The 12,277-nt window shown below is 50.0% G+C and overlaps 1 protein-coding gene across 3 annotated transcripts in view; it reads left to right on the top strand.

Moving 5' to 3' along the window:
* Window positions 1–8,513, top strand: part of LPCAT1 (lysophosphatidylcholine acyltransferase 1) — a 47,544-nt gene extending 39,031 nt beyond the window's left edge. For 2 of the 3 annotated variants that reach the window (XM_066243335.1, XM_066243352.1), the window contains 5 exons: window positions 460–585; window positions 1,200–1,353; window positions 3,098–3,196; window positions 4,687–4,828; window positions 6,243–8,513. In XM_066243335.1, the coding sequence (XP_066099432.1) occupies window positions 460–585; window positions 1,200–1,353; window positions 3,098–3,196; window positions 4,687–4,828; window positions 6,243–6,427 (706 nt within the window). In that variant the 3' untranslated portion in view covers window positions 6,428–8,513. The remainder of the gene's footprint in view (window positions 1–459; window positions 586–1,199; window positions 1,354–3,097; window positions 3,197–4,686; window positions 4,829–6,242) is intronic. The other variant, XM_066243344.1, reaches the window with a different exon arrangement.
* The last annotated feature ends 3,764 nt before the right edge of the window (window positions 8,514–12,277 follow it).

The following is a 12,277-nucleotide window of genomic DNA, read 5'->3' as shown; positions in this document are numbered from 1 at the left end:
TAACTTTAGGGCAGTACCAGCTCTGATAAAAGTGATCCCTGGTCACCTGTAAAGAGTTGAACTTCTCCATCAAACCCCCCATGGGGCGATGTTGCATCTTTAAGGCCCAAATGCATGCTTGTTCTCTAGGAGGGCGCAAACCGAGATAATACTGAGCTGACAGCAAAGCGTAGGGCAGTCCCAGGTACTAAGCATTTATATTTCATGCTGAACGTGGGCTTCCCACATTGTCTTCCTGTGTGTCACGGCCTCCAGAGGCTTCCCTCGTGTGCAGGTCGCCGTGTGGTGCGGGTACTTACTGTGAGGGCTCAGACCAGAATGTAGGACACACATGTCGGCATTGCCTCTGCCGGGATCTCTGCCAGCAGAGCTGACTCGGGAGAGACCACGGACGCTCCTGTGAAGTGGGGTGGCCGCCCTGCGGGGCATTCATGGTGGGGGCCCTCTTCTCTGCCATAGGGCCCTGGGCGTCTCTGTAACTGACTACACCTTCGAGGACTGCCAGCTGGCCCTGGCAGAAGGACAGCTTCGTCTCCCTGCAGACACCTGCCTTCTAGAATTTGCCAGGCTGGTGAGGGGCCTGGGGTGAGTGCCTTGGTTGTTTGTCTGTTTAATTCTTGAGCAGTTAGTCAAAAAGGACACTCCTTTAAGTGCTGTGACAAATGTCAGGGCTGCAGTGTGTGACAAAGCAGGTGTGATGCGGTTGGCAACAGTGAGAGGAAAGCTTTGTACTGGATCAGAAACTTCTGGCAGAACCTCGCCAAGGCCTCCACCCTGCAAGTGTTGCTGCCTGACCTGGAGGTGGCAGGGTGCCCACGGGCTGCCTGATGTCACTCAGGACAGGGGTCCAGGAGAGAGTTGGAGGACTTATTCTAGTGATTTTTTTTTTTCAAATACCAGCTTCAATCTGCACAGAAGTGAGTGCCTTAGAGCCCCTGATGGCTGGTGTTGGCTGTCTCTGGAGCCACCCCAGGAGATGTCCTGGCTTACAGATGCCCTGCCAGAGGTCTAAGAGCTTATGCAGATGCTCGGACAAAGCTCATTGCATGCCTTCAGTTACCAAAAGCCTCTTGAAAACTGGATGCCCAGTCTGTAAATAATTCTGATATTTTGTTGGGTCTATATAAAACAGTAAACCTCCTGTTTTTGGCATTCTGTGATTTTTATTTTTAAAAATCTTTTTCTCTTTTTTTGTTTAGCCTAAAACCAGAAAAACTTGAAAAAGATCTGGATAGATATGCAGAAAGTGCTCGGATGAAGAGGGGAGAGAAGATCAAGCTCTCAGAGTTTGCGGTGTACCTGGAAGTCCCTGTCTCGGACACCCTGGCCGACATGTTTTCCCTGTTTGACGAGGTAGCACTGTCACCTGGCGGGGGTAGGGGACGCAAAACCTACTTTTCAAAGTATTTGTTGTTATCCCTGTAATATAAACGTCCTTTAGACAATTTTGGAAGTGGAGGAGGGAAACCACTCCTCAGTGGGCCCATACTACCAACCCCCCATCTTTTAGAGTGTAGCCTTTCATGTTTTTAAATGCACAAAGCATTTGACATTTAAATCAACATTTGCTGATAAGCTTATCTGTAGTTTGGGTTTTCTTAGACTTTGAAAAGGCCTGATGCTACACAGTTTGGCCTCTGGCCCCTACTATGCCCCTGTCCCAGAGGCCTCCACCGGCCCAGCTCAGCCAGGCCTTCAGAACTGCTAAACAGTGGCCTTTTTCTGGACAGTGCCTTGGAGGTCCCATCAGCCTTCTGTCTAGAGCGTGGGGTCTCCTGGGACAGCACCCTCGCCGCTCTCTGCAAAGCACATCGTAATCAGGTCATACATGCTGGCTGAACTGTGGGCTGGCCTTTCGGGGTTCGGGAGGGTGGGAGACAGAGAACCGCGGGGGCAGGCTGCCATGGCTGACCAGACACCGGCCACACCTAGTCATTCCTGGACATTTGTACCGTAGTGTGGACACCTGTGCTGAGCGTCCTGTAGGAGCCAGTCGTGCAGTGTCTGGGAAGGGGCTCCTGCAGCCATGACTGTTCCATGTGAACCACGTAGTATGTTCTGTGTGAAAAACATTGCGTGTGGACAGCATAGTGTGTTCCATGTGAACATATAGAATTTCATGCATATACAACATAGCATGTTCAATGTGGATAATACAGCATGTTCCGTGTGACAACATTGCATGTCCTGTGTGGCCATAAGGCGCAGCGTAGTCTGGCCCGGTAGAACCAGGAGCATCAGGTGAGTGGTCTGGGCACGTGGGCCCTCATGAGTTTGCAGGTTCTACAGCAGCACAGTGTGTAGTTGAACAGGTGGCCTACCTGGGAGCCCCCTGGTGTGAAGGCAGCTTTATACACATTGAAGGTGTATTTCCATTGCTGTTGGAGCCACAGCTGTGGCTACATTTCACTCAGGTACTTTGACAACAGTGTCAGGTTTGAAATACAGGAGGGAGCATGGTGATGTGTTATTAGTGAGTGTTCCTTGAGCACCAGACATCTCACTACAGTATGTGGCTTATTCTTTTTTTTTTCTGCTATTTCAAAGGCACAATGGTCTTAAAAGGTAAAAATGTTCTCCACTTCACAGAGAGCCTCAAACCCGAGGCTAAACACCTTCCCAGAGCCAGGAGTACATAGGCTTGGGACCTTGGGTGAACTCGGCCTGCTGGATACCCGCAGCTGGCCTGGTCCCGTGTGTCCACATCCAGCTTGGGACGCCCCTTTACTTTGCATGCTCACTGTGCGGCCATTGGCAGACTAGGCTCTCAGAGCCCGAAAGCGAGTTTTGCGGTTGGCAGGTCTGTTTTTCCAAAGGAAAAGCCTTTGCAGGCAGCAGTCACCACGCCACACGTACTTTCTTGAGCAGCTTCATGTGACAGCCTCAGAGACTGAAAATGAACTGTAGTGGCCTAAAAAGTGGAGTTGCCTTGGGGAAACCAGTGGTTGTGAACGTTCTTCCAAATACTCTTCATGTAGACAAATAATCTCAAGTTTGCATGGAACTAACCTTTAGTTAACGCCCAGCAGCCAGTGTTGGGCCTAGGTATTTTGTGGAAGGTGGCCGAGCTGCCCCTGAGGGCATCTCTCTTTTGCAGAGTGGGAGCAGCGAGATGGACCCACGGGAGTACGTGGTCGCCTTGTCTGTCGTCTGCCGGCCAGCCCAGACCCTGGACACCATGCATCTGGCATTCAAGGCAAGTGCGGGGTTTGCATGAGTTTAATTTATGGGACAGTGAGACGTGGGTTACATCAGACCTGTAATGCGTTTTCATAGCCCCTTATAATGTGGTAGCAACCATTTGCCTGAGGGCTGTGTTCACATAAGCTTATACCAGCCATTGTATGTAAAAATGCACCTCCTCCAATCAAATTCCTCCTGGAAGTAGTCATCCTCACTCATGAGAAGGGCACAGGATGAGTCCTCCTGAGTTCTGGGGCACCTGGGCGGGGCAGCTGGGTGCCACACATCTCACTTGTTCTCTCAGCATGGCCTCCAAATCAGCCTCGTCACTGGGAGAAAAGCAAGGCCCAGGGTGCTAAGGAGCTGCCTGCCCCAGTGCACCCTAGACAGGCCATTCGCCAGGAGTCTGGGAGTTACAGAAGTCCATAATGGGGGGTCCTGGTCCATCTGAAGATAAGGCTGACCTCACCAGGACACTAACACCTAAGATGGACTTAGGCCAGCTTTGCTCACCTAATGACACAGTGTTGTCAGAGTCTCAGGGTAGGGGGTTCTCTCAGGTTCAACTCACATTAGCCAGACCCTTGAAAACCTGATGTCCAGATCAGGAAGCTGCTTGCCTCTTACTGGCTAGAGAAGCCTCTCCTCTTGGTTCTAACCCAGCAGACCCTCTTCACAGCAACACTGGAAAGTTCGTTTCAGCACAGGTACATTATGTGGATTACGCCAAGGAATACACTGGGTGAGGTCTAGGGAAGCCTGCCCTGCCTCCTCCCGAACGGGGAAGGCCATGTCTAAGGGTCCCAGGCCTGCATCCAGGCTGCCCCGTGGGCTCATGCCCCTTCTGGTGGCCTTGCCTTCAGCATGCCCTGTTCTGACGGGCCCTTGCCCTCCAGGGCAGTAGAATCTGTGACATAATCACAGTTGTGGGGGAGGTGCTCAGCTTGTTTCTCAGAACCGAGAGCATGACCATTTCTGGGCCATGTGCCCAGGCTCCCACCTGAGGGGCAGGTATAGCAGGCAATGGGAGGAGTGGTGCGGGAAGAGGATGGCACCCCCTTCCTGACAGGCTAGCACTCATGTGGAAGCCTCCTGGCAGTGGAGCTGGCGTCGATGATGGCAGGCTGCCCTGCTGTGCCTGCTCATCACCCCCCAGAAACTGGATAGAAGCCATCAGAACGGGGGTGTGGTCAGTAGGTTGGCCACCTCCCGAGGGTCGTTTGTTTCACTAAGCAAAAGCCTATATGTGCCCATGTGTGCCAGGCAAGGCCCAGGGCACAGGTGCCATCCCTGACCAGGCAGACAAACACCACCCCGTGGAGCCCGCCTCTAAATGGGTGGGTGGGTGGCTGCTCAGAAGGCTCTGCACTCCCTAGGTTGACGAGGAGGTTCTGGCCCTGCTGCCTGGGGAACAGCCTGCTGGGAAGCCGGAGCACCAAGGGGAGGAGAAGCGGGCCGAGGACAGAGGAGGGGGCCTCGGGTAACACTGGCCTTGCCTTGCAGATGTATGGGTCTCAGGAAGATGGTAGCATAGATGAAGACGCCCTGTCCAGCATCCTCAAGACAGCCTTAGGGGTGGCGGAACTCACTGTGACTGACCTCTTTCGGGCAATTGACCAGGAGGAGAAGGGGAGGATCACATTTGGTGAGAGGCCCCGGGAGCAGGGAGGATGGCCCACTTGTGCAGGAAGTAGGGGATACACGTGAAGTCCCTGCCCTCCTGTGCTCGCCAGGCTGCACACACACACTGTGTCTCCCGCAACATGGAAATTCTCAGGAGAAACGTTCTTCCTGAAATCTGGCCAGGATGGGTGGAGCTTTCAATCTCATTTCTGCAAGTGATTACTTGAATCAAATTCCAAGCTCACCTGTGGAGCTTGGACCCAGGATGGACGCTGTCCTGCGGCCTACAGGCATGTGCGCCAGGCCAGAGCTGGGGTCCCAGATCAGAGTCCGATTGCAGGAGCAAGCCCACCCGCCCTTGAGGACTGACTGCTGTACAGCTGCTCTCTGGGAAAGTTTTGACTGTCTTACCATGGCTACACAAAACCTGATGTCCCCGATCCTCAGGGAACAGGGCCTGAAACCCACATGCAGGTTGAGAGGGGGACTGGGCAACAGGATCTCAGGAAACAGTGTGCTCGGCGCACCAGCCAGCATGTGCATATCAAAATGAGCATGTGTTCTTGCTAAGAAACAAGTAAACATTTGCTCAGGAAAGGTCATCTTGCACGTCTTGTTTGGATATGTTTTAAAATTGCATTCAAATGTCAGACAGGGGTGTGGGGTTGGAGGGTTGTTAGCTCTGTGTGTTTGTGTGTGTGTGTACACACACATTCTGCACACATCTACATTAAAGTCGGTCATGCTTCCCAGTGGTTTTGGAGTTGTTGATGAGATTTGGAATGACCCAGACCAACTGCAGACTTTCCTAGTAAAAGCTGTTGTTGGTTTCCTACAAGGAGACATGTGTGTTCCTGGAACCTGCAGGCCCCTACACCCAGGCCTCTGAGCATCACCTGCTCTCAGGGGTCCTGAATACGAGCCTGAGGGTGCTCTCCACCCCAACACCGAGCCCTGGGTCGCTGGGAAATGCACAAGCATGAAGGCACTCAGGCTCTGTGACCAGTTTGGAAGGTGACCCTCTACACACCTCCCCAGTGCTCCGATGTGTCCATCAATAGTGCTGCCTCATGGAGTATCAGTCACCATGTGAACACTCCATCCTGTCCCTAAATCAGCTCCTGTGATGAGAAGAATCTCTCTGACAAGCACTGAGTACCCAGAGTACCCACTGAATTCGAAATCGTGCTATTTCCTTAGGTGTTCCCAAAGTAGGAGTAGGTGAGAGGACGCAGGGGCTGCCCCTGTGCTTTTACTGTGATTGTTATGCACAACAGAAAAAAAGCTAAGTGTGGGTTCCTGTCATCACCTCCAAGACCGTCAAGGTAGACCCCAACCCTGCCGGGGGGGGGGTGCACCTAGCCCCAGGGAAGAGCTCCACACTCTAGATGTCTGCCCCCAGGGCCTCAGTAACCATGGTACCCTTGTCTTTCCAGCTGATTTCAACAGGTTTGCAGAAATGTACCCCGACTTTGCCGAGGAGTATCTGTACCCTGACGAGCCGCCTTTTGAGAGCTGTGCACAGACACCCCCAGCTCCCACCCCCAATGGCTTCTGTGCTGACTTCAGCCCCGAGAACGCAGATGCTGGGCGGAAACCTGTACGTAAGAAACTGGACTAGGACAGAAAGTGCTGGACAGACAGGCTGCTCCCTGGCAGCCTCCACGTGACCACCTCCGGGTTCCACTCTCCACATAGGCTGCACGTTCGCTGTTCCCAGGTCCAAGTTCCAGAGGCTGCAGTGTTTCCACTTTGCTTCTCTGTGAGGCACCGGCTGGCGGGGCAGCTATGAGGCATCTGAAAGGAAAACCTCACGCTCACAGTGCGCGGTCTCCTCACAGCAAGACTGCGTGGGCGTGTCCTGCCCATCTTGGCGGAGTTCTGGGGGTCTCCCTGCTGGGCAGGTCTTTTGGGGGGCTGGGTGGACACCAGGCATGGCTTGTTTTTACCCAAGGTATCCTGGTTTTAGGTTTCCATCTCACTCTTTCCACCCGGCCCCTGTTGGTCAGTTTGAGCAGCACACACAAGCAGGCAGCCTCCGTGCGCAGAGAGTGGGGCATGGGGCGTGTGTCTATCCCAGCACAAACCCTCTGCCGACCTCTGAAGTCACAGTGTGACCGACCTGCCATCTGGTTTTTAAACATTTCTATATTTGTGGGAGTTCATGAGTATTTTATAAACTTCATTTAGATACTTCAGGAAACATTCAGCATTTTTTTAAAAAAGAAAAAAAATTGATTTTCTACTTCATTTTTCTTTGAGGGTCAGAGAATATTTATTTATAGGCCCTTTTTTGATAGAATCTGAGGCTCTTTTTGTCTTTGACTTCACTTTCTCTCTGGCCTCTCTCTACCAGGTCAATTTCTCTCCCATTTGGGCCACCACGAACACCAGCCCAGAACTGCTACTTCCAATTCTTAATCCTTTCTAATCTCCTCTTTTTTTTTTATAAACATTACCAACTTGGTATTTCTGTTTACTATGACATCATCTACTTCACTGTAGTGTCAACTCCAGTGGAAGCATTGAATGTGAATGGCGTGAGGTAGGCAGGAGGTCAGGACTGGTCCTGACTCACTGTGTGTTTTGTGTGCGCCTCGCGCAGACTGCAGTCCTGGGACAGATGCATGGGTCATCTCTTTGCTCTGGCTCTGTGATGGGTAGGGCAAAGCAGCCGCCCCTGCAGACAGATGAGCTGCACAGATGGAAACAGTATGGAGAGTAGCAGGAGTAGGTGACAGCCTCATGCAGATGTGCCTCCTGTCACAGCGACAAAGGCAGCATCGGTCTGACAGGGAACTCCATTCTCCTCCCTGAGTCAGGTGATGAGCGGTGCTTCCCAGCATAAAAAAGGGGACGCCATGGTGTTGCCTTTGCTCTCCCTGAAATCACCTTGATCATTTCCTTAGGACATCACTGGGACCTGTCCTTCAAGCACAATCCTAACCACGGACTCCAGTTTGTGCCCCGAAGCAAAGCCTCTGGGTTTCTTTAGGGGAAAATTTTTTTTTTTTTAATTTCTAAAGAATTGAATTTTATATTTGGGGCATCTCTATCGAAAGTGACCACCAAGGCCAGAAGCACAGGGAAAATGTTTACTAATTTCCTAAGGCATCCATGACGTGCATTTCCACCAGTAGACGATAGGAACACCCTCCACTACCGGTCAGTTGTCACCTCCACCTTGTTCCAGCTGCTCACTGCCAGCCAGGACGCAAACGGACGGGGTCAACTGAGGACCATTTCAGGGCGCTCGGCTTGTTGGATGGATGCAACAGAAACTCAGATGCAGCCTTGATACCTAATGGTAATTGATTTTATAATTGTACAATGCATAAAGATTCATTTTTAAAAGAGAAAACCCTACCAATAACCAATGAAGGAGGTGAGTAAACTAAGATATTCTGAGGAAAGGGGCCTGAACTTGTGGCTTCTGTCCTTTGTGTCTGCGGATGAAGGGTTTTTTGAATGAAATGCTGCTGTGCATTTTCAGGAAAAAAATCTCTGATAAGCAGACTTTGAATGGATGTTTGCCCCTCCTGACCCCCTTTCTCTCTCATGGTGGCTCAGTGGTACTCAGAGCTGTGAGTGTACATAGTGTCGGAGCTGAACCCTTAGTGTGAGACAGGACAGCACTGGGAAGGTGCCACGGGAAGAACTTCGGGTTTCGATGGAGTGAATAAAACATAAAGTCCTATATACTTGAAGATGTTCTTTGTTATGTGTTTTTTGTTTTTGTTCTTAAGACAACACAAACAGGTCTTAAGCTGTGACAGGAAAACCAGTCAAGATGAAATTGCTAGCATGTTTGAGAAACACAATAATAGAAATTCGGCAGAAGAAGCTTTCATGAGAGCCGAGGGTAGGTCTGGAGTGTTTGCTGTCTTGTGGACAGTGGCTGGCATTTCGCGAAACGCTGATTTATGTGGCTGCCTCCCTGGTGAGTTGACCCCTGTCATTTCTCTATATTAAGCACATATACCTTACACACACTTTGTAGTCAGTAAGGGATTTAGAAATAGAAGTAAAACAAAACATTAAAATCCCAAATTTTGCACATGAAAATATCAAGGTTATGTAGCGCCTGGCTTCAGGGCTCAGGTAACACTTAGGGATATGGTTTGTTCACAGAAATAAGTCAGAGAAGCTACTACCACAAGTAACAGAAGAAGACATGCACCACAGTGACGTCATGCACACAACAGCTGTTTTTATTTACTTTGTGCTTGTAGGCCCCTTTTAACATAATACATGGGTATTGCCTTTGAAATTGGTTACATTTGCTTAATTTTTCTAAGTAAAGGAAAGGGATAAAGTAAAAACAAGATCGGGACTTTTCACATCCAAAGATGGACACTGCTTTCCAGTCTAAACAAAAGAGGCATGGCGGCAGTGGGCAGTGGGTGGCTGCCCATGGCGAGGATGCACGCCTGCCATGGGCTGGCTTCGGTTTCTGTGTGTGTGCAGCTCTCCTACATTCTGATTGGTACGGGCTGTGACAGGACGCACGTCCACGTGCTGCTCCTAGAGACCCATGGGAATCTAGAACTGAAAAAAGTCTCTGCCCGTCACATGTTAGTCTTGGCTCTCTCCATCCCTGTTCCTCCGCACATCTGCTGACCCAACCAGTAGATGCTGATAGGATAGCACCAGACCCCAGCCCCAGCTCATGGAATGGCTGCTGGCTCTCAGTATTCTGACGAATACCCAGCACTGTTTGTCCCTCAGCTACTCCGTGTCCATCCTCACCTTCTTCTCGTACATGATGTTAATTCTTCTAGCATAGTCACACACCTGTTGAATAATCTCTAACATGAAAACTAAGCTACGAAGTTCTGCATTCACCATCACTCATCTTCTCTCTATTAAACAGCAGACACCAAGAAGTGGGGGAAGTAAGTAAGCAGTTAAAATAATGTGCATGCTTTCTCACTCCTGCACATACACCAGGCCCGGAAGACAGTTTGCACGGGCAGCACCATCCTCATTTCTGTAGCAGTTATGAGGTTGCAGCAGCTGTACTTAAAGCTTCCACCACCCCCATTTCATGTTTCCTTGGCTCCAACCAGTCAGTACCACTGAAGATGAGGATTCTTGATCTGGTGAAAGGATTCAAATATTTATTCCAAAGTATCTGTCTTACATTTATTAGTCTCAATATTAGTCATGAAAGTACAAATAGGAGCCCAGAGGACCCACTAGACTTCAAATGCAGTAGCCGCACTGTTTCCCATCTGGCATTAGTGTCAGAGACATTCTGCTGTCCTGTTCGTTCAGTCGCAGGAGTCGCCCCACATAGCTGGTGAGCATCTGAACTTCAAGTGCGATGGGTCACTTGTGTCCCCAAGTAGGAGCATTGTTCTTGGGAATGAAGCCCTTTCAGGCAAAAGAGCCCAAAGTTGCAGAGAAGAAAACCAGAAACGCAAACAGGCTCCTCAGCCAGCGTGACTCATCTGCCACAGTCACAGTGGCCCAGGATTCAGGGTCAGCAAGTACATCGCTCCTCTCACCTTTTCTCAGGCAGGTCACTTGCAGCTCTGCCTAGAGTCCTCACTGTGTCACTCCCTTGGGACTCCGCCAGGTGAACGGCTCAGGGAACAGAAGTGACAAACCATACACTAGATGTTGAGTCTTCTGTATCCAGAGTGAATTACATGGCCACACTTCACAGGAAGGAATGTGTTTCTGCAGAGGTGGGCACTGCAAGGCAGAGAAGGAATAGGTGAACAGAAAGTGCAACACAAGCCACCCTACTGTAATTACTGGGCGTGAGAGCAAGGAGAGCCACACAAAATGCTACACAAGCCACCTTCCACAACTGTCAGGCCAGCTGCTTCTGGGTAGGGGAACCTACGAGGAGCTGGGACTTCAAGGGTATGCCTGCTGCCATGTTTCCTTTGCGGTAAAATGAATTATTTTGTGATTTAATATGAGGTGGGCAATGGTGAGCCAGCTAATCAGCACACAAGTGGTGCAGAAGCAATACAGAGGGCAGAGAAGACAGATCGCATCAGGATGAAAGCATTAAAAGCATGTCCTCTTGACAATGGGAGGGTCCAGTGAAATCAGAACACCCAGAAAATGGTGCCATTCTGGGGTGAGCCCTGGACCTGCTTCTAACGAGGTAGTGCATTAATGACCACATCGGCTGAGGCTGTTCTTTTTTTTACAGGGACAGAGAGAGAGAGGGATAGATAGAGACAGACAGACAGGAACAGAGAGAGATGAGAAGCATCAATCATCAGTTTTTCGTTGCGACACCGTAGTTGTTCATTGATTGCTTTCTCATATGTGCCTTGACTGTGGGCCTTCAGCAGACCGAGTAACCCCTTGCTCAAGCCAGCGACCTTGGGTCCAAGCTGGTGAGCTTTTTAGCTCAAGCCCGATAAGCCTGTGCTCAAGCTGGCGACCTCGGGGTCTCAAACCTGGGTCCTCCGCATTGCAGTCCGACACTCTATCCACTTTGCCACCATCTGGTCAGGCTGAGGCTGTTCTTGTTGATCTGTTTGTTGATTGTGCATCTTCTCAGTCCCTCCAGGGCCACTCTGTGCAGAGTCCAGATCAGGCGTCCCCAAACTATGCCCGTGGGCCACATGTGGCTCCCTGAGGCCATTTATCCGCCTCCACCGCACTTCCAGAAGGGGCACCTCTTTTATTGGTGGTCAGTGAGAGGAGCACTGTATGTGGTGGCCCTCCAACGGTCTGAGGGACAGTGAACTGGCCCCCTGTGTAAAAAGTTTGGGGACCCCTGGCAGAGTGTGGTTGAGTACACACTGGGAAAGAGGCAGGCCATCTGCCACGTGGGCTGGACCCGGGCCGGGGCTATGGAGAAAGTACCCAGTGATCCATGCGTGTCCCAGTCAAACACAGACCGAAAAAAAATACCAAAAAAATAAGTGTTTTATCACATGTGATTGGAGTCCCAGGAAAGGAAGGAATTAGGACAAAATTTCTTGACAAACTAATGGCCAGAAATTTTCCAAATGTATAAACTCAGGCATCCAAGAATCTCAATAAGCCACAAGCAAAATAAATACACAAAAGTACAGGAAGGCACATTGTAAAATGCTGAAAGCCACTGATAAAAGAGAAAACCTTGCAAGCAGCTGAAGAAAAAGAAAACGTCACCCCCAGAACAAAGGTAAGAATGATATGTATGTGAAAATATGGGGTCTGTCTGAGTGGAGGATCAGTATTATTTGAAGGTGGACTGAGAGAAATTAAATGTGCACATTGTCAGCCCCCCAAAGAAAACAAAAACACAGGTGTCACTAATAAGCCAATAGTGCAAATAAAATGAGATGTTTTCAAGTAATTATTTCATCCAAACTAACCAGGAAAGTAAGGAAAAAAGAACAGTACAGATAACACAAATAGAAAAAACAAATAGCAAATGGTATACTTATATTCAGTCACACCAGCAATGATATTAAACATAGACTTTTAAAAATTCCAACATGACAGTTGCTAG

This window comes from Saccopteryx bilineata, chromosome 1 (genome assembly GCF_036850765.1).
Source record: "Saccopteryx bilineata isolate mSacBil1 chromosome 1, mSacBil1_pri_phased_curated, whole genome shotgun sequence".
In the NCBI taxonomy this organism is placed as follows: Eukaryota; Metazoa; Chordata; class Mammalia; order Chiroptera; family Emballonuridae; genus Saccopteryx; species Saccopteryx bilineata.
The sequence above is the reverse complement of the archived record's forward strand: the minus strand, read 5'-3'. Positions and strand labels throughout refer to the sequence as shown.